The sequence below is a fragment of the Pochonia chlamydosporia genome (genome assembly GCF_001653235.2).
Source record: "Pochonia chlamydosporia 170 chromosome Unknown PCv3seq00013, whole genome shotgun sequence".
NCBI lineage: Eukaryota > Fungi > Ascomycota > Sordariomycetes > Hypocreales > Clavicipitaceae > Pochonia > Pochonia chlamydosporia.
In genome coordinates, this window is record NW_019154048.1 from 135,068 (window position 1) to 154,464 (window position 19,397).

Consider the following 19,397-nt stretch of genomic DNA (forward strand, 5'->3'; position numbering starts at 1 on the left):
AGTCAAATTAATTACCTAGCTACCTGCCCACCACACGCTGTATGTCACTTCCGCTGCGGCCGCGCGCGTCTACAAGAAACTACAATCGTTGATTGAGCCCCTGCCAGACGAACCGAAAATGCGGTCCCCTGGTGGTAAATTCGTTGCGCCTATACCATTGAACTCTCAAGGGCATGCAACTATACGTCGAATCCTCATTGCTAATAGAGGCGAGATTGCTTGTCGGGTAATCGACACATGTCGCAAGCTTAATATCACATCTGTTGCTGTCTATGTCGATGAGTATGTCGCTCCCAAGCCCCCCCGTGAGGTGAGACCTGATGCAAAGTCCGCTAACAAGCCTTGAACTTAAGGGATGACACTTCACAACACATCGCATTGGCCGACGAATCCATCGGGCTGGGCTCCATGGATCAACCAGGTGGAAATCCTTACTTAAACATTGACCTGCTTGTCCGTGTTGCAGTGGAGAACAGAATTGATGCTATTCACCCTGGTTACGGTTATCTGAGCGAGAATGCCGACTTTGCAACGGTGGTGCGCAACGCTGGTATTACATTTGTAGGACCCAGTCCAAGCGCCATGGCAACACTTGGTGACAAGCGGTCGGCAAAGGCATACCTTCGCGAGCATGAACCATCTGTGCCTCTAATCCCAGGCTTCGCTGGAACAAGTCAAGATTCTACAGAGCTCGAGAGAATGGCAGATGAGATTGGATATCCAGTCATGCTCAAGGCCTCAGCAGGCGGCGGAGGCAAAGGCATGCGCATCGTCCAAGAGCGTTCACAGTTATGCGCCGAATTGGAAACCGCACGATCCGAAGCGGCCAGATTTTTTGGCTCAAGCGACTGCATCTTGGAAAAGTATATAGAACAAGGCAAACACATTGAGGTTCAAATTATAGGAGATAGCCATGGGAACGTCATTTCACTTGGAGAACGAGACTGCTCCGTGCAAAGGCGACACCAAAAGGTCATTGAGGAGGCACCATCCCCATGGTTGGATGATGAGAAACGCAAGGAAATGAGCGATGTAGCAATCCGAATTGGAGAGCTCCTCAGTTACGAAAACGCAGGCACCGTCGAGTTTGTCTTTGATGTCGCCACTGGCAAGTTTTACTTTTTAGAAGTAAACACGCGGTTGCAAGTCGAACATCCTATTACGGAAGAGGTCACAAGGCTCGATATTGTCTCGTTGCAGCTGTTTGTCGCCGGTGGCGGTGATCTAACAACTCTGGAACCTCTTCAACAAATCAAGCCCATCGGACATGCAATCGAATGTCGACTGTGCGCTGAGAATCCACAAAGAGACTTCTATCCTGGACATGGTGTAGTACGACTCTGGCGGCCAGCAGACAGCTATAGCCATCTTTCCAATGACAACACTGTCCGATTCGAAACTGGTATCACAACAGGGTCTCGAATTTCCATCCACTTTGACTCCATGATTGCCAAAATCGTTGTCTGGGAACCAACCCGAGCGCTTGCACGGGCCAAAATGATCAAGGTTCTCGCAGGTACTGCGTGTGTTGGAGTCGGCACAAATCAGCTGTTCCTACAAAGCTGTTTGCTCCATGAACAGTTCTCAAACCCAGCTTATACCACTTCATTTATCCCCGACAACTTGGCTTCCCTCTTACAGTCCCCATATGCCGCGGCCGCCTCTGAAGTGGTATCCGGATTGCCACTCTTGGTCTCCTACGTGATCAACAGCGCAATAAAACGAGAGATCTCGGGTAAAACACGCCCGTTTTCAAATATCCGGCCAGGGTTTCGCAATCAATCATTCGACACGGTGAATCACGCTGGTCGCAGAATCGTCGTTATTGATGACGATGCGTCAGTGAAGGAATCGTTTGTTTGCTCGTGGACCGAAGCTGGAAACAAAAATGCCCGCACTACCAGCGGTACAATCGCTGCACTTCCAGAAGTTGATGGTACAAATGTAACCTCGAGATACAACCAGTTGAGCAATGCTCTGCGCCAGGGCACACTACCAAGCCAGCGGAACTTCAGTGTTGGTATCAAGTCCTGCGATCTGAAAGTTGTGAAGCCTTTAGTGCGATCTTCTTCGCCTTGGTACGAAGCAACGGTACATGCCACACTGAATGGGAAACAATGTCTCTTACAAGTTGCCACCGAAAGCAATAATATCGGCCAAAGGGGTATCAGTCAAGTGGCACAAGGGGTTCGGGCTATGTGTCATGTACCACAGCTAGGAACTTGGGTCGACTTGACCAGCTTCAGCGTGCTCTCCTTTTTCGAAAACATTCGGGAGAAGCAAGTGGAATTTTCGGGTGAAAAGCTGAGACACATCAATGCCCCAATGCCTTGCAAGGTACTCTCCGTGTTGACAACGGACGGTGAAACTGTCAAGAGTGGTGATAAGGTCATGGTGGTGGAGAGCATGAAGATGGAAATCAACATTTTTGCTTCTGTAGAAGGTGTGTTTAAACCAAAGGTCAACGAAGGGGATGCTGTTGACGAAGGTAGAGCTCTCTGTATGATTGAATAAATACTGTTGCGACTTCAACATGGAGGTGACATATCCCAGTAACCCATCACGCATGTGCGGCCATGTGCATGATGAAACTGTTTGAAGGTGAAAGGGAGGAGTGTCATCTGTGTGATGGTGGATTGTGCCTTACTGACAAGCTGACTTTTGAAGGCGGACAACATTGAGAAAAACAAGCGTTACAATCTTGTAGATGTTATTGATCTTAGCACTATATTACATTCTAGCCAGCACGCGATGCGCAGCTGCACCCTGGACACCTGGGATCTTGACAACCTCCAGGCATATACCCAGAACATCTCTCGTGTCACGAGGGTCAATAACTCCATCGTCGAGAAGAGCTGCACTGGTCCGGTAGCTCTCGCTGTCTCGCTGTACGCTGTCTTTGAGCGACTGGACTCGCGCTTCGACTGCTGCATCATCCACTTCCTTGCCCTTGGATTTGGCGCTGTTCGCCTCGATAGTTTGCATTACACCAGCAAGCTGATCCGGGCCCATTACACTACAGCGACCAATCGGCCAGGTAAAAAGGAATCGTGGCTTATAGGGTCGGCCGCACATAGCATAATTACCAGCGCCATAAGATGCCCCGAGTATGATGGAAATATGAGGCACCGTGGAGCAACTGACGGCTGATACAAGTTGAGCGCCTTTCTTGATAATGGCGGCATGCTCTGCTTTAGTGCCGACCATGAAGCCAGTAACATTGTGCAGAAATATAATCGGCAAGTTGCTGATTCGACCAAAGGTTACCATCTTGCTCGGGTATGGGTTACGTTGTCTGGGTATAGCACTTACGACTGGTTGCAGAGTCGGATGAATTGGGCTCCTTTGGATGCTTCGTCCGTGTTGATCACTGGAACTTGGTTGGCAATGATACCCACACCGTGACCTAGGAGTCATGTCAGCTTCGTTGGTCCAAGATGAAGGAAGAATCACATACCCAGTATGCTGGCGAAGCAAGTTAACATGTTCGCACCATAGCTTGGCTTAAAATCGGATAGACGGGAGTCATCTACAATGCGAAGGAGGATCTCCTTCATGTCGAATGGCTTTCGAATATCGGGGTCAACCAGGGACAAGATGTCGTCCGGGGAGTATCGAGGAGGTAGAGGGGAATCGACAACTGAAACGGTTTGTTCTATTGGCTGTCCAAGGGCAGCAACCCATTCTCGACCTTTGCGGATTGCGTCAAATCTAGAGTTTCTACTGTTAGAAAGCATCTCTTTCTGGCGCCCTGGGTTACGAAGTTACAGCATACTCATCGTCGGCAATTTGGTCTGCCAGACCCGTAATCTTGGCATGAGTTGCTGCACCGCCGAGTGTTTCAGCATCTACTGTCTCCCCAGTAGCCATCTTCACCAAGGGCGGGCCTCCCAAGAATACTTGCGCTTGGTCTTTGACGAAAATGCTGTAGTCTGAAAGGGCGGGATGATAGGCGCCCCCAGCGGTCGACGACCCAAAGACGATTGCGCATGATTGATGTCCCAGCTGGCTTCTCTTGGCAAGATCTCGGAAAATTTGGCCTCCTGCGTGGAAAACTTTGAATTGCTGGGGGAGAAACACGCCGGCCTATTCTTGATTAGGTTGTGTCATGAAATCCGTGCGCATCTGATTACTAGGACTTACTGATTGAACCAGTGCAACGATGGGCAGACCATTCTCAGTAGCAATTTCCGTGACTCGATTCTGCTTCGGCACTGTTCACTGGCAGTGAGTAACTTGACTTGTTTCCCCTGACAGGCAATGATGAAAGTGTACTCCGTACTCACCGGTGAATTCATTCCAGGCACCTCCGCTCTGTGTTGGAATGTGTGATAACACCAGACATGGTCTCGCGCTGCATCGTGAAACTTGAATCAGCTCGGCTTCCATTCCACATGTCGTTTCAGCAACTCACCAAATGCTCCCTATGCCTGCAATGAGATTGGCGCAAGGAGGTGCGCCCTCTTGTTGGAATCCAGCATATGCACAAAGCTCAAGGAAAGGCGAGTCTTCGTCCAACAAAAGCGAAATTCTATCTCGAGCTACAGAGTGGTCTTAATCTCTGCTCATTCTTAGGCTTGGGGTTGTAAATTGGCTCACCTAATAATTGTCCCCTCGACTGGTGCTTTGTCTGTGAGCTCGGCGTAGCTTCAGTTGTAGCATATTTAGAGGCAGCCTCAAATTTTTCTAGTATCAGTTGCCACGATTCCCAGTTCGCTTTGAATTGAGGACCGCGAAGATCGAGGAGCGACTCAACCGCAGGTAGCGCACTGGAGCCCGACATGATGGTTCTCGCTGAATGGAATAATTTTGGGTGTGCAAGTTCTGTAACGATGCGATGCTATTCTCTCAATTTCTTGCTCCCAGCCCCTGCGACTCTTTAGGTCATTCTAAATTTGATGGCTTGCCAAATTTGCCTACCTTGGTGCATGACATATGACGGAGACGGAGACGGCCACGGGCAGACGGCCGGCCCACCACTTTGGCGATGCCGATGCTCCAACGCGGCGCAGATCAAGTCGCCTGGGTGTAAAATGGCTTTACTGATTTCCTAATATGGCATTTGTGCTTGGATTAAGGATTTTACTACGGATTAATGTACTAGACGGTGTCAGCACAAAGTCCCGTTGACATTATTTGACATAAACATTTTTTGTACTTCAAAATCGTCTGCATGCAACGCTACCCTTGTCCCTGACATCTGCACAGCATCAAAAGTACAATGTCTACTCAGCAAACAAAACTCTCCATTGTCAGCGGTGCGACCGATGAGCCGCTATGGACTTCCACTTTAGGCGCACTGATCGAAACCCAGGCGAGGCATTATGGCGAACGTACCGCTGCAGTATTTCCATGGCAAAATGTGTCGATGACTTATCGAGACCTGCTTTTCCGAAGCAAGCTTATTGCCAAAGCCCTGCTTGCCTCTGGAGTCCAGCATGGGGATGCGGTGGCTATTACAGCCGGGAATTGCTTTCAATACATCGAAGTGTTTTTTGGGGCAGCTCGAATTGGCTGCCCCGTGGTAGTTTTGAACTCTACCTACACGCCGTCTGAGCTATTACGAGCAGCAGCATTTTCTAGTATGTAATAAGATCTCTCTTGAGTGTAACTCCCTAATCACATGCGTCATAGAATGCAAAATTGTTTTCGCAGCACGGTTCTCTGGTCCTCGGGGAGATCTGTCCGAGCATCTCCATCACCTTGCTAGAAATTGCAGAGATGATGTTCAACTCATTCTCTTTGACGACTTGTTCAAGGCATCGGATGCGCGAGTAAAGTCGACCACATACGACGACTTTGTTGCGCGGCAAGAAGTATCACGCCTTAGCGATTTGCTGTTGATGAAAAAGGAGTCACTTGTCAAGGCGGATGATGTGCTCAACATACAATTTACCTCTGGTTAGTGCAAACATTTGCAATTTCCAGGTATGAAACACTGACACTGACATGGACGAAACTTAGGCACAACTGGCTCACCAAAAGCCTCTATGCTCACACATATGTTAGTCAATTCTAGATGTCGCTTGCAATCTTCAACGCTAACGATATGCGATTCAGAAATTTAATAAACAACGGCAAGCTTGTTGGAGATCAACTTCGGCTTACTCAAACAGATGTCATCTGTTGTCCACCACCATTGTTCCACTGCTTCGGTCTCGTCATGGGTCTTCTTGGTGCCGTTACGCACGGGAGCTCGATCGTCTTTCCTTCGTCGCAGTTTAACGCAGACCTGATTCTGGACAGCATTGAATCTGAACGGTGCACTGTTCTATACGGTGTTCCAACTATGTTTGTCGTCGAACTGGAAGCCAACAAAAAGCGGAAGAGAAACACGTCATCACTTAAAAAGGCACTTGCTGCTGGCTCACTGGTCCCACAAGCCGTGATGGATAGAATCAAGCGAGAAATCAACCTGGATACTGTGCTGATTGCATATGGCATGACCGAGACCAGCCCAGTAACCTTCGGTACAGGCTTTGATGACCCTGCGGAATACCGACTTACCTCTGTAGGGACCGTCTTCCCCCACACCAGCGCCAAAATTATCGATTCCAAAGGCAATATTGTGCCTCGCGGAGTTCGTGGTGAAATTTGCACCAGTGGATATGCTCTTCAAAAGGGGTATTTGAACAACCCTCAAAAAACGGCAGAGGCGATGAGAACAGACCGTGATGGCGTGCTGTGGATGCACACGGGGGATGAGGGCGTCATTGATCAGAACGGATATTGCCGAGTAACTGGTCGAATTAAAGACACGATAATTAGAGGTAGGGCAATGGCTATTTCAAGCGCGCGAGCAATTTGTCGCTAATTTTGAAACACACATACAGGTGGCGAAAACATCATGCCAACCGAGATTGAAGAACGGCTTCTGGCTCACGAGAGCATCGCGGAGGCAAGCGTCGTCGGTCTACCGGATGAAAAGTATGGTGAAGTTGTGGCATGCTTTCTGCGCCAAAACGAAGCGTGTATCAGACCTGATAACGCCGGCATTGCTATCTGGGTGCAGAAGACTCTTGGCCGCCACAAAGCCCCCAAGTATGTATACTGGATTGGGGATGCCGGGGTTGGGCAAGACTTTCCCAAGACGGGAAGTGGGAAGCACCAGAAACATATTCTTCGGGATATTGGAACGAGATTGTTGCAGAGCGCTGCTGTGGCACAGGTTGATACACTCAGGGCACGATTGTGAAGACTTGGGCAAGCTAGAATCTTAAATGTTACGTCTTGAGCGAAAATTCCCCTTAGAAGTCGTACTGCTTGCACAAGTTCATACCATGTACCTAAGTATGTAATCATTGTGACTAAATCCGTGCATTTCTTCAAACACGGAAAATGCGTGTGAAGAGCTCAATGTACACCCATCAGGTTGACAGAGAGGGTGTGCGATAGGATCTATTCAGTAAGACCTCAGCAGACTTGCATGACATCTACAGAGGTTCAACCACCCAAACCTCGTCCACGGTTAGCTACCAGGATCACTTATTCCACTGGTGTAAGCATTTCAGATCATGAGCATGCACACGGCCAGACGGCGAGGTGTGGAGACGGCCGCCGGAAGACGGACGGAGGACACGGACATCCGGTGCGTGTCCGGTTTCGGATGCATCAACCATGATTGTGCCGAGGTCGATTCGGATGTGTTGCTCGTCTGAAATGGCCATCGTATCCAGTTTCAAGCCAGAGACATGGCGCGAAAATAATATGTGACTGCGGTTTTCTTTGGGCTGCTCAAATCACCTCAACCATCATCTTCATGCGTGGAGCGACTATCCCATTGCAACACCATGGCATTGCCAACTTCAGCCTCTTCAGTCCGAATTGTCGAAGTCGGGCCGCGTGACGGACTTCAAAATGTGAAGAAACGGATTCCGACCGCCACGAAAATCGAGCTCATTACAAAGCTACTTGCAGCTGGTCTTCAAACTGTTGAAGTCACGTCCGTCGTCAGCCCAAGAGCTGTTCCACAACTGGCAGATTGCGAGTCGGTGTTGGTGGATACACAGGTCCAACGATTGCTTCAGGACCCTCAAAGAAGAGCCCCTGTTCTGATTCCGAACTTAAAGGGTCTGGATATTGCGCTGAAACACGGCGTCAAAGAAGTCGCCGTCTTTGTTAGCGCGTCAGAGGGCTTCAGTCAAGCCAACATCAAGTGCAGCGTGCAACAGGGGCTCGATAACAGCCGCCATGTTGCTGAAAGGGCTCGGTCTCAGGGCATAGCTGTGCGCGGGTAAGCCAATCCCGACCCCTCATGTCTTGCGAAAGAAGCTTATACGTCTCAAAGTTATGTGTCCTGCGTCATTTCATGTCCCTTCGACGGACCAACGCCACACCAGGCTGTTCTAGGATGCGTCAGACAATTATTAGACATGGGCTGCTATGAAATTAGCCTAGGGGATACTATTGGCGTTGGGACACCTAAACAAGTGCGAAACCTCATCTTTTTCTTAGTTGAAGCGGGGATTCCCCTGGCAAACCTCGCTGGACACTTCCATGACACTTATGGCCAGGCCATGGCAAATGTGTGGGCTGCATACGACTGCGGTTTGCGAGTGTTTGACAGCAGTGTAGCCGGTCTTGGAGGTTGTCCGTATGCCCCTGGTGCAAAAGGCAATCTGGCCACAGAAGACCTGGTATACTCGCTAGAGATGTCGGGAATACATACTGGTGTAGACCTGGAGCAACTCGTCAACATTGGCAACTGGATATCGCAACAGCTCTCAGCTCCGAACTCAAGCCGTGCTGGTGTTGCCTTGCGAGCAGCGAGTAGCAGAACCAAGTCTCGCGAGATTCCACCGAGCACGAACTTGAGATGGACTCAGCAAGATGCCGGTGAAGGCATTCAGGTCTTCCGAAGCGGAACAAATCTCAAGCTTGTTCTGAACCGTCCTCGAAACGGCAACGCTCTTACAGCCAGCATGATATCACAACTGACCGACATCTTTGAAACAGCGCGACTAGATCAAACTATTACAAGAATTGCTCTCGCTGCTCAGGGCAAATACTTTTGCACGGGGATGGACCTCGGACGAGGCAGTTCGCCCGTCGCCAAAGGTGGTTCCACTTCGGATGCGCAGTTTACTCGTTTGACACGACTCTTTGAAGCCATTGACAATGCACCACAAGTCACTATTGCCCTCGTTCAGGGTCCGGCGTTTGGGGGTGGTGTTGGGCTTGCTTTTGCGTGTGATATTCGTCTTATGACCAGCACGGCTAGCATTAGACTAACCGAAGTGCGACTTGGACTTGCGCCAGCGACGATATCGAAGTATGTGACTCGAGAGCTTGGTGTTTCATTTACTCGCGAAGCCATGCTATCTGCGCGCACTATATCCTCGCAGGAACTTTTGAGATTAGGCAAAGTTGCCGCCGTTATTGAGCCAGGCGAAGAGGCACAACAGGCCCTTGACACTTACATGATTCGCCTGAAGCAATGTGCGCCCCGTTCGTCAACATTGACGAAGAAGTTGGTTCGGCTAAGTTGGGAAGATGGCGAGGGCGGCAACAAACAGGCTGACGGTATTCGCCAAGTATTTGACGAGATGATGATGCCAGACAGTGAGGCAGCCCACGGCCTCGAGCAGTTCCAGTCCGGTGTAAAGGAAATAGATTGGGATAGCTATACTCTGACAAAGGCACAGAAGAAATCTCGATTGTAGATTCTGCTATACTAGTTGTGTGTGTATATACATAGTAGGTAAAAAGCCAATGCTGCCATTTGGGTCGGAGTCTCAAAGTCATCACTGATCAACACAATTCGACTTATATTACAACGAAAAGTCACATTTGCCAGTAACGCCATAAATATTGGCTGCCCATGCTAAAATCCGCCCAATCCTTCCATCTTTTGTACCATACCAACAACCCCTTTGAACAACCCCTCAACTTTGCCAGGGTCACCCATGTATCCCGCACCAGGATTCCCATCTTTATCTCGCCAGATACCATCCTTGGCTACCCGTCCAAACAAGCTTGTATTTTGGTTTCTGTCGATTCCCTTCATCCAATCGGCACATATTTCCTTGCTGTCCACCATGACATTGACTTCCTGGCTGTGGAACCACGACTGCGTATCCTGGTTGCCACTGCCTTGAATCCCAACGCTGCCATCCACAATGAGAAGCTTGATGTGGCATGAGCGAGCTTTGAAGCTGTGGTGGATGGGATGGTCTTGATCCTTTCCCACATAATTGTAAATCCTCAGCAAAGATCTCTCCGGTCCGTCAGGCGGCAAAGAGTCGACTAGTGATTTGGACACTTGGTCATTGGTCCCGCCTTGACCTGGAATCATTTCCCCCATGTCATTATAGCCAAAGCACACATAATATGTAACTTGAACTCCACGCTTCAAAGCTTCCACTAATGCTGGCAAAAGAGGCTCTGCATTCAGGTCTGGTGTTTGTATAAATATCTTTTCCCTCGCATTCCGTATAAGCGACAGCCATGCTTCATTTTGCGGAACATAGCCGTTACTAGAGCCAAAGCAACCGTACGGAGGACGCGATACCATGGCCATGGGAACAGAAGTAGGTGTTGTAGTAGAGATGTATGGAGTCATTTCTTCACCGTCAACAATTTCGGGACCAGTTGGCTCAATGGGGTTCTTGACGGGTATGTTTAGCTGTCGATTAGCAGCCTGAAGACGACTCTCGTTGGGTTTCACAGAATAGGTGTGTTGGATTCGCATAATTTCCCCAGTCAAGTCCTTGTCATAAAGGGGGTCGTCTGTGGTATGTGGCAAAAGCTGAGTTTGCGACTCCCCAGCAAGCGCAATGTTACTCGTTGTTTGGCCGGGTGAGCGGTCCAGATACAGTCTCTCGTGGTCGTTTGTGGGCAATCCGCCAGCAGAGGCTGGGACTTGATTTTGCGAAGGCACCGATGTCCTCAGGTTTCGGTACCATGTTATCAGGGCGGTATCGTGAATGCTGTCAACAATCGGTCCTTCCAGATGCACCATCATCTCCAGATTGTCGTTATCCTGCATGTTGTTACTCATGACGGCTGCAATCTTGCGATCCACCACGCAGAATTTGGCATGCAGCGTGCCCAACGGTATAGTGTGCAAGCTTGTAACTTCCAAGTCGACGTTGGGAATTTCGTCGGGACCGGGAAGTCCAACTGATTTTGACGTATAGTTCTCCGGTTTCACTCTGTGGTGTGAGTCTGGTATGTTTGATGGTCCCGCACTGTCATACATCAAGTTGACCGTTACGCGTTGTCCTCGAGCAACTGATCTTCTGGACAACTCAATCAGTGAGTTCCGTAAAAGACGCTGGGCAACAGACGGGGACCAAGCGCATGTTATGAAGAATACTTCTCTCTCAGCTCGTGCAATGAGATTGGAGCAGTGTCGGATAACGTCTGCCACGGGAGCAATAACAGTAAGTGGCATTGTACCATGGGATCCCATCAACGGAGGCGACACGACTCCAGACAGGGGATCTGGTCCCAAACAGTTCAAAGCATCGGCAAAGGCCTGCAAGAAGAGAGAACTTGGTTTGGTTGATCCCCAGTTGCCGCACCGTAAGGCCGCCTCTTGCGCCTCTTGGGAAGGGGGCTGTCTGTGTTCGCTGCCATCGCAATTGCGATCTCGCTTGAACTCCCCATAAAGCTGCTTGATTATGTCGCTCGGCGCCCGTGAAGGATCTTTCGCCCAAACGGAGCTGACAGTCTCAGACTCGTGGACGAGTTTGAGCACTTGGTCAGAGACCATGATGATGAAGGAAAGCGGAGTATGCTTGTGAACAATGTATAATGGTACAGGCTTGTGTTTAACACAATATTAGCGCATCGCCTTTTAGCTGCTTTTGATATCAATCCCATGGCATTTATGTTTTGTTGTCAATTCAAGATCCTGAAGCCAACATGAGTTACAAAACCCACTTACACCCCGGAAAAGCGGCAACTGCATAACGTCATCGGATGTGAGATTCAAGGAACAATGGCTGATGTGGCAACGGAACAAGCCACATTCAGCATCTCGGCAGAATAGTTGCCTAGCCCATTCTATCTATGTGTATCCAAACGGGAGAGGCATGAAAGATATTAATATAATCGGGAAAACGGCAATGGAACATCGTGCGTCTAGTGCATGTATGGCGCCACGGCGTCGGCTGCGACCCAAAATTTTGCAGACACAAGAGGTACAAAGCCAGCACCACTAGATGACAACTTTTTGCGGCTGAATAGTTGAGTACCGCTGAATATTTTCAATTGTGAATACCTAGGATTCAATCATGGCAGTTCTACCGCTCTGTTCCCATCATCATGCTTGGGAAGCTTCACTCGCTAGCGAACTATACATGTTGCCATGACCAGAAAGATAGCCTGTGATTTCATCATTGCGTTCTTCTTCCCCATACTCCTGCCATCCAGATGGTTTCACTGTTGCTTCAATTGCCCATGCAACTCGTTCTGCTCCCAGTTTTGCACCACCGATATTTGGAGCGGCCGGCCCCAATCTCAGTGCAGATAGCCTTCCCAGTGTAAACAATGGCACATTGTCTTTCCACATTAAATCGTCATTGACACAGGGGAATCCACCATAGCTGTTGATCGGATATTTCCGTTGCATAGTTTGCAGATAAGATAGTCTTGAAACGTCTGTCTGGATTCCTGTCGCGAAATAGATGTAGTCGAAGCGTGGCATATTTGCGACTGGCGGTTCAGTTTTCACCATCCACATACCACATCCGTCATCAGGTTCCAAAAACGTGGCATCTACCAAGCTCGTTTTCTCAAAGAGTTCTAGTCGTCCTGAAGCGACGTGTTGTCTCAACCTTTTATGGAATAGAGGTGTGAAACTGCCGCCACCTCTCGCTTCCTTGATAATGTTCAATCTCTCCTCGTCCGAATCAGCAAGCCAAAACCTTGCTTGCTCGGTGTTTTTATACTTTCCCATCCACTCGAGATCAACATCAAAATGTTTGACGCGGCAGGGTCCTCGCATTATATGCCAAACCTTGGTCACGCCTCTGCGAATCGCAAGGTCCGACAGTTGAGCAGATGTCAATCCGCCTCCTACAACCAGAACATTGGTCTGCCGCCCAGACGCCATTCTCGCCTGGACAATTGCATCAGGAAATTCTTCGATTTGCATACTGTGGCGAGCTTGACGCAGATGCTGCAACTGGGTGGGCATAGACGGCAACCTAGGAATCTCAGGTTTGTTTGCAGCACCCACTGCGAGAACCACGGTCTTGGAGTAAAGTCGTCCAACAGAAGTTGTAACTGTAAATATGCTCTCTTCATCAATTGAAACACCTCTCACAATTCCATAGTCAAGATCCAATAGCATTCCTTTTTTAATCATGCTACTATCGAGGCAGTATCTTGTGGCGACATGTTCGCAGTGGTCACAAAACAGAGATTGTGAAGGCGTGTAGTAATCGTTCCTCTCACGTAAATTGATGGCGACTCTCGCTTCTTGCCTGACAACTGGTTAGCTGAATGACGCAATCCGTGTAAGTAGTTGGAGATAGATTCACTTTTTGCCACAATGTCGGTTTCCCGCGCTCTTCTTCTTTGCATGCTTGCTGATCTCTTTTCCGACGCAGTTGCGAATCTCGACCAACTCGTTCTCTCGATTCTCAGAATAAGCATGAGCCAACAAAGAGTCCCGATCGAGAGGATCAACATGCCACAGCATTGGGCTCCTCAGATGTGAAATGTCATACAAGCCAAATAGCTTGTTCCATCGACCAAGCCACTTGTCGTCGGTGCCGTCGAGGACCATCATTTTGTATTCCGGTCGTGCATTGCGGCGTGGAACGGACATTTTGTTGCTTCGCACATGCTTCAGGCTCACCTTGTTGCCATATTTCCGTATCCAGTGAAATCTGCGATGCTCTTCATCTGTGAAGAGCGCAGCTGGAGTATGCTCGCGTAGGCGGGCTGCCGTTGCGAGGCCACATGGACCGGCACCAACAACGATAACATCGTAAACTTCGGTGTCCGTCATAGTCAATTCTCAAAGCAACCAAAAGCTTCTTGTTGGATGAAATTTTGCTGTTAGATTGGCTGGTTATGCTTGAATTTAAAGGAAAGTACGTAGAGAAGACGCTAGGGCAGCACTTTGAAGTCAACGAAAAGGCTGTCCTGCCATAACAAAGGATATCATATTGAGCGGCCTGTTAGATAATTTTATCTTTAAGAACCTCTACGGCTTGCTTTACAACATTATTCTGATGTCTTTGTTTCTGTTAGGCTCTATCATCGTTGACGCTGCATCCGGCGCACCTTGATGGCCCTTCATGTAGCCATCAGGGTCTCAAGCACTACACTTATTAACAGATGTTGTCAAATCTCTCGCCAGAGCAAGAGAAAATGGGCGTTAAAGTTTAATTAGAACAAAGACAGAATCATACTCTCACATTGTGCGCGATTGTCCGGGTAATGGGGTGAGAGGTTAGACGCCTCAGCAAGTTCGTGATCCCCTCGTCCGCAACTCTGGGTGTTGGTACGGAATGGCTGTAAAAGGAGACGCAAAGAAGAACTATTGGATTACTATAGCAAGTTTCCTCTCAGAAGTAGCTTTCAATGTAAATTCCAAGTGTCCTCATAGCATTTGAACCTCGAACGTCAGCACCCCCATGTTCTGGTCCTCCCTGACCTGCCCTTCGGCAGGCTTAGTAGGCTCAAATCTTTGTAAACGACTTTTTACCCCCCATTTAGTCCCTGTAATGTTGCCAACTTCTCTCCACAGACGTGCAAATGACTCTTCACTTTGTCGATAGTTGGTACCTGTGCCTTCAAGATTCGGACCCTCTCCACCAACCGTACTCCCAATTCCACTCCCGACGAACAGAGATCCCGGCTTCGGCTTCAGGAATCCCACAAGACGTCGCGCTGCCTTCACTTGATCGTCCCAGTTCCATATGTGCAAGAAGCTAGTTATGTGGATGACGTCGAATCTCCTCCAGAGCGGCTCCCAGTCGGCACCATCATCGAAGATATCCCGAGCGTAAAAGTCAATATGAAGTGTGTCAGCGTCGCGAAAAAGTCTCTTCCCCAGCTCGTTAAATTCCGGTTTGAGATCTAGACCAGCAAGTTGCGAGGGGTTCACGCCATCAACAACCAGTTTTCTCAGGTCTTGCCCAAAACAACAACCGACATCTAGAAGTGCTGCTGAAGAATCGGCCTTGAGAGTCGCAAGTATCGCTGGATAGGCAGCGTAGGATGGTAACGAGGGCCGCAAGAATCTCAACCGTCCAATGCACGGCCAAGGGTACAAAGCGAAGGCTTCTTTGCGCTGTTGATGATGGTCAATTTGTGGTCAGTAGTATTGTGTGCGGCATTGAACGGAGCCCAAATCATACAAGCTTGAGTACGTGAGGAATGACATCTTTGGCTGGGATATGGGCGTATGTCTCCAATAACTCCAATGCTGTGGCAGGCAATTCCATTACATCTTCATCTCTAATGAACCAGGCTGAGGAATCGACGTTCGGGCTGGATTTCGAAGTCATAATAGAAACAATTCCTTTGCACCCGTGCTAGAACTTTTCAACACAAACACGACAGCAACAAATCATGGATCACGGTCAAAATGTTGGGTGTTGATGCGATGAAGACTCAGGCGAGAGGAAGGGCCAGTGGAAGCGGGCAGAAGATCGGCGACGGCGCTGCTGCCTAGTGCATCCTCGATTAGCCATCACCAGACACTAGAAATGAATCTCGTACTCTCTGGGACTCGAAAATCACTGAAGGATATTTCGAATTAAAGGGTTTTGGTTCCCTTCAATCACCAATTTAGAGCATCGACGAGATGAATGTTGTGCAAGTACACGTCAATATGTTACTTCAAATTTTCAACTCGGATGCAGTTCACTCCGCCTTTGTTCCCAAGTATAGACTCCGGCTATTTAAATGCATTAAGATCACTATTCAAGAATGAGCTGTCGATTCAGTGGGCACTGCTATCCCCAATAACTACAAACGGCTGGAATCTTGCAACTTCCATTGCAGCACATCGTACGCAGGAGCTCCGATAGGTCGTCATAAGTACACCAAAGAGTTAATCGTTCTTCCCGGACAGCATGTTATCATAATTAACAACTGCTTGCAACAGCGCCTGAGCTCCAATAGCACTAGTCGTATGTTAGAATCCTACTTCCGCATTTATGAGGAGTGGCCAAACTTACCAATCTTCAGGACTACAGTACTCTTCGGGATGATGGCTTACACCATCCTTACAAGGCACAAATATCATAGTGGTCGGTACCTTTTTACTCGTGTATACGCTGTCATGGCCAGCTCCGCTCGTCAACGGACTCCATCCATCGGGCCCAACAATGTCATTTGCTGCCATCTCAACGGCCTTGATGCAGTCCTTGTCAAACTTTGTCGCAGCCGAATCAGTGTCGAGCGTCCAATTGAACTTGACGCCCTTTCCATCCTCCTTGCTAATTGCTTCAAACGACTCGAGGCACTCGCTGAGCACTTGGGCCACTACGTGATCCTCTGGATGGCGGATATCCAACGAGAAAGACGTCGTCGAAGCAATGGTATTTGTGGATGAGTTCGGTGGTATCTTTACGACTCCTGTGGATGCCAAAGCGCCATGCCTCTTTGCAATGGCATTCGACGAGGCAATCATTTTGGCCGTTGCTAGTAACGGATCACTCCGCATGTCTAATGGCGTCGTGCCGGTGTGAGCATCACGACCCGTGACAGACACAGTTATCCATTTGTACGCCTGAGCTCCTTGCACGACGCCAATCTTTCTGCCTGTCCGTTCCAGAATAGGACCTTGTTCAATGTGCAGTTCAAAATGCGCTGTGAGCGGAAACCCCGTCGCTGCATCGCTTGAACATTCGACATCCCCAACATAACCGTGGCGCACAAGCTCCGAGTGCATGGTTGCAGAAGGATCAAAGATATCTGCTAGGCTCCACGCTTTCTGTAGAGGTATCTTGCCAGCCCACACGCCAGATGATACCATTGAGTTTGGAAATCGGGCACCCTCCTCACTGTCATCTGATAGTTAGTAACGCAACCGCGGGATGTCTCTGTCAAGGGGCAGGTAAAACTGACTTGGTCCAATTGATGGCGCCAACATCATAATTGGTAGTGTATCCTGCATCCTTCAAAGTTCTCAGAACTTCAACGGCTGCAAGAACACCCAGAATTCCATCATAGCGCCCTCCACGCGGTTGTGTGTCCAGATGGCTTCCCATTGCAATCATGGGAGCACCCGAGTTGGATGATCCGTTCTTCCTCGCAAACTGATTTCCCATCTTGTCCACGGTTAATTGGCAGTCCAGTTTGGCTGTCTCTTCAGCGAACCACTGCCTCACCCGGGCGTCGTCGTCGGATAGTGCAAGCCGCGACATACCAGTATCGTTTGGACCGCTGCAATCGTCAGTCTTCCAGAATTTCCCTCTGCATCATATCAAGTTTCAAACAGGAGCCAAACATACTCCCCATATCTATTAGCGGCGCCCCATTGGCAAGTATAGTGAAGGGTTTCATTGAGTCTGTCTGCATTTATCTTTAGACTTGATGACCTGGCTGGTAGTGAGGTGGAGAGCATGCGCATAGATCGCATCAACAACGCGGACTGAGACGCCAAACAGAGACGTCGTGAAGTATTCATCATTATTGGTAAGTGAAGAGTTTTAAATTGGCATGACGGCAGAATGGATAGAGGCGGAAAGTGTTTGGATGGAAAGGTGAGAATGCAATTGATAGATATTAAATATGCCCCGCTCATGTCAAGTCAAGTCTGTTGCCTCTCCACCATCATCAACACTACAGAAGGAGCACGCCCTCTGTAACATCAAAGAGCCGTTCGCCCTCTCGGCGTCGTGAGATGGGTATTTGAACTACGCGCACCAATTCACTCGTTGCTTACGCAAGAGCGGCAATTATTACAGTCGCATGTCTAGGTTGGCGGGATGGGTTGTTGGGGCACGAATGTGTTGCCCTGTCCAGGACGTGATGATCCTGTAACAACTTGCGCAGACATACGTCCCTAGATTTGTTTACATCGTTCGAGCCACCCAAAGCACACTGCCAATTTCAGATGGGCGGCAATATCACAACTCGGCGTTGACACTGGTAGACTTGAGGCTCCGTAATGTTTTTCTCAACTCCGCCAACATAAAGAACTATCAGTACATAGGCGCAAAGCCATGATCAGATGCCGCATTGCGACGCTCTATAGTTATAGTAATCGCATAGGTATACCCTCCCCTGACTGCTGGTATTATGAATGCATCCGAGGGTTCGGAAAGTATTTCGTTATCCTGTCGCCCCCGTTGGTTGTTTCCCGTCGCCAAATTTCGCCAAACCAGATCGCTCATGATCAATCAAAATGTCGTGCTTTTGTGTATTCTGCATCGTTTTATGCGCCACCCACGAGGATCTGGTTGATGGGGATGTGGACTAGAATCGCGGCATGTTAGTTTGACGGGTGCGAGGGAGAAGGGGTATCGCTTTCGAGAGGAATGCGTACTCAGCTTGACGAGGTATCCGACAACTCCCATGATGACGAAGCCGGTACCGACAGCCTGGCAAATCTTGGCAAACTCCTTCTTGTCGGCTGTACAAAGCAGAAGCGTTAGTATTGTTACTGTTTTTGGAAGCTTGGTCGTGTGCGACGTGGGAGAGGTGGAAAGGGATCGGCCAGGGAGACTCACGCTTCTGGCACTTGTTCATGAATTGAACGCCATCCTTCAAGAACTGGCTGGGGGTATCGACGAGCTCCTGGATCTGATCGGACATATTGACAGTGAAGGTTGCGCGACACAATGGGGGTGGTTGAGGGAGAAGTGTGCAGGAGGTTGTTGTTGGTGATAGCTGGATGAGGTGAGGGATGCGCACACAATTTGAACTCGACTCCAGACGACTCGACACAATCTGGCATCGCACGCAGTGTCAAGCTGTCCTCAATTTCACAGGTGCGGGTCGGATAAACCAGCTCCGGGTCTGGAGCTAACCAGAGTGAGTGGCTCAGGGTCAGGGAAGTCGAACTGGGGAAAGAGGGTCCAGGTCGAGGTCTGGGTCCAGTCCAGCCAAGGCCAGTCCAGTCTGGTCTGATCTGGCCACACATTCGTGACGAACGGACGAGAGACAACCAGGCTTTGACTACGCCCATGCCCGTGCCAACCATTGACACTCAAGCTGGTTACCACACCAGAAAATGAACCATACCAGACTTGTGCCGGTTTGTGACAGCCTGCGAGCGACTGTGTACAGCATTGTGCAACGCCACCACACGGCCATGCCAGCTGCTGCCCTTGTGCCCTCGACAGTAACTGCTCGAGCCACCTATGCAGATCCACACATTGAAGCATTGAATCTATGGCAATACGATTTACAACTTCACAAATCCATCACTTGCATTCAATTTACAATCCCGTAAACCTTTCCAGCTTTTCTCATGTAACATA

The 19,397-nt window shown here is 49.2% G+C and overlaps 8 protein-coding genes across 8 annotated transcripts; 3 read left to right on the forward strand and 5 right to left on the reverse strand.

Moving 5' to 3' along the window:
* Positions 1 to 118: 118 nt before the first annotated feature.
* VFPPC_11056 (carbamoyl-phosphate synthase subunit L) lies at positions 119 to 2,514 on the forward strand (the record flags this gene model as incomplete). Its single annotated transcript, XM_018289330.1, has 2 exons — positions 119 to 282; positions 354 to 2,514. The coding sequence occupies 2 exons, from the start codon at positions 119 to 121 to the stop codon at positions 2,512 to 2,514; spliced, it is 2,325 nt and encodes a 774-aa protein (XP_018136971.1).
* A 2,707-nt stretch (positions 2,515 to 5,221) lies between these two features.
* On the forward strand, positions 5,222 to 7,195 carry VFPPC_11054 (long-chain-fatty-acid-CoA ligase; the record flags this gene model as incomplete). Its single annotated transcript, XM_018289328.1, has 5 exons — positions 5,222 to 5,582; positions 5,635 to 5,901; positions 5,965 to 6,004; positions 6,061 to 6,770; positions 6,834 to 7,195. The coding sequence occupies 5 exons, from the start codon at positions 5,222 to 5,224 to the stop codon at positions 7,193 to 7,195; spliced, it is 1,740 nt and encodes a 579-aa protein (XP_018136969.1).
* Positions 7,196 to 7,790: 595 nt separating this feature from the next.
* On the forward strand, positions 7,791 to 9,662 carry VFPPC_11053 (3-hydroxymethyl-3-methylglutaryl-Coenzyme A lyase; the record flags this gene model as incomplete). Its single annotated transcript, XM_018289327.1, has 2 exons — positions 7,791 to 8,233; positions 8,288 to 9,662. 2 exons carry the CDS (start codon positions 7,791 to 7,793, stop codon positions 9,660 to 9,662), a joined length of 1,818 nt encoding a protein of 605 aa, XP_018136968.1.
* Positions 9,663 to 9,823: 161 nt separating this feature from the next.
* Positions 9,824 to 11,716, reverse strand: VFPPC_11052 (phospholipase D Active site motif protein; the record flags this gene model as incomplete). Its single annotated transcript, XM_018289326.1, has 1 exon — positions 9,824 to 11,716. One exon carries the CDS (start codon positions 11,714 to 11,716, stop codon positions 9,824 to 9,826), a length of 1,893 nt encoding a protein of 630 aa, XP_018136967.1.
* A 552-nt stretch (positions 11,717 to 12,268) lies between these two features.
* VFPPC_11051 (FAD binding domain-containing protein) lies at positions 12,269 to 13,963 on the reverse strand (the record flags this gene model as incomplete). Its single annotated transcript, XM_018289325.1, has 2 exons — positions 12,269 to 13,433; positions 13,491 to 13,963. 2 exons carry the CDS (start codon positions 13,961 to 13,963, stop codon positions 12,269 to 12,271), a joined length of 1,638 nt encoding a protein of 545 aa, XP_018136966.1.
* Positions 13,964 to 14,560: 597 nt separating this feature from the next.
* On the reverse strand, positions 14,561 to 15,470 carry VFPPC_11050 (methyltransferase domain-containing protein; the record flags this gene model as incomplete). Its single annotated transcript, XM_018289324.1, has 2 exons — positions 14,561 to 15,253; positions 15,321 to 15,470. The coding sequence occupies 2 exons, from the start codon at positions 15,468 to 15,470 to the stop codon at positions 14,561 to 14,563; spliced, it is 843 nt and encodes a 280-aa protein (XP_018136965.1).
* Positions 15,471 to 16,018: 548 nt separating this feature from the next.
* On the reverse strand, positions 16,019 to 17,336 carry VFPPC_11049 (beta-alanine synthase; the record flags this gene model as incomplete). The annotated part of the gene is made up of 3 exons (XM_018289323.1): positions 16,019 to 16,091; positions 16,146 to 16,973; positions 17,038 to 17,336. The coding sequence occupies 3 exons, from the start codon at positions 17,334 to 17,336 to the stop codon at positions 16,019 to 16,021; spliced, it is 1,200 nt and encodes a 399-aa protein (XP_018136964.1).
* Positions 17,337 to 18,349: 1,013 nt separating this feature from the next.
* VFPPC_14867 (SecE/Sec61-gamma subunits of protein translocation complex domain-containing protein) lies at positions 18,350 to 18,729 on the reverse strand (the record flags this gene model as incomplete). The annotated part of the gene is made up of 3 exons (XM_018292635.1): positions 18,350 to 18,390; positions 18,461 to 18,547; positions 18,645 to 18,729. 3 exons carry the CDS (start codon positions 18,727 to 18,729, stop codon positions 18,350 to 18,352), a joined length of 213 nt encoding a protein of 70 aa, XP_018136963.1.
* Positions 18,730 to 19,397: the final 668 nt, after the last annotated feature.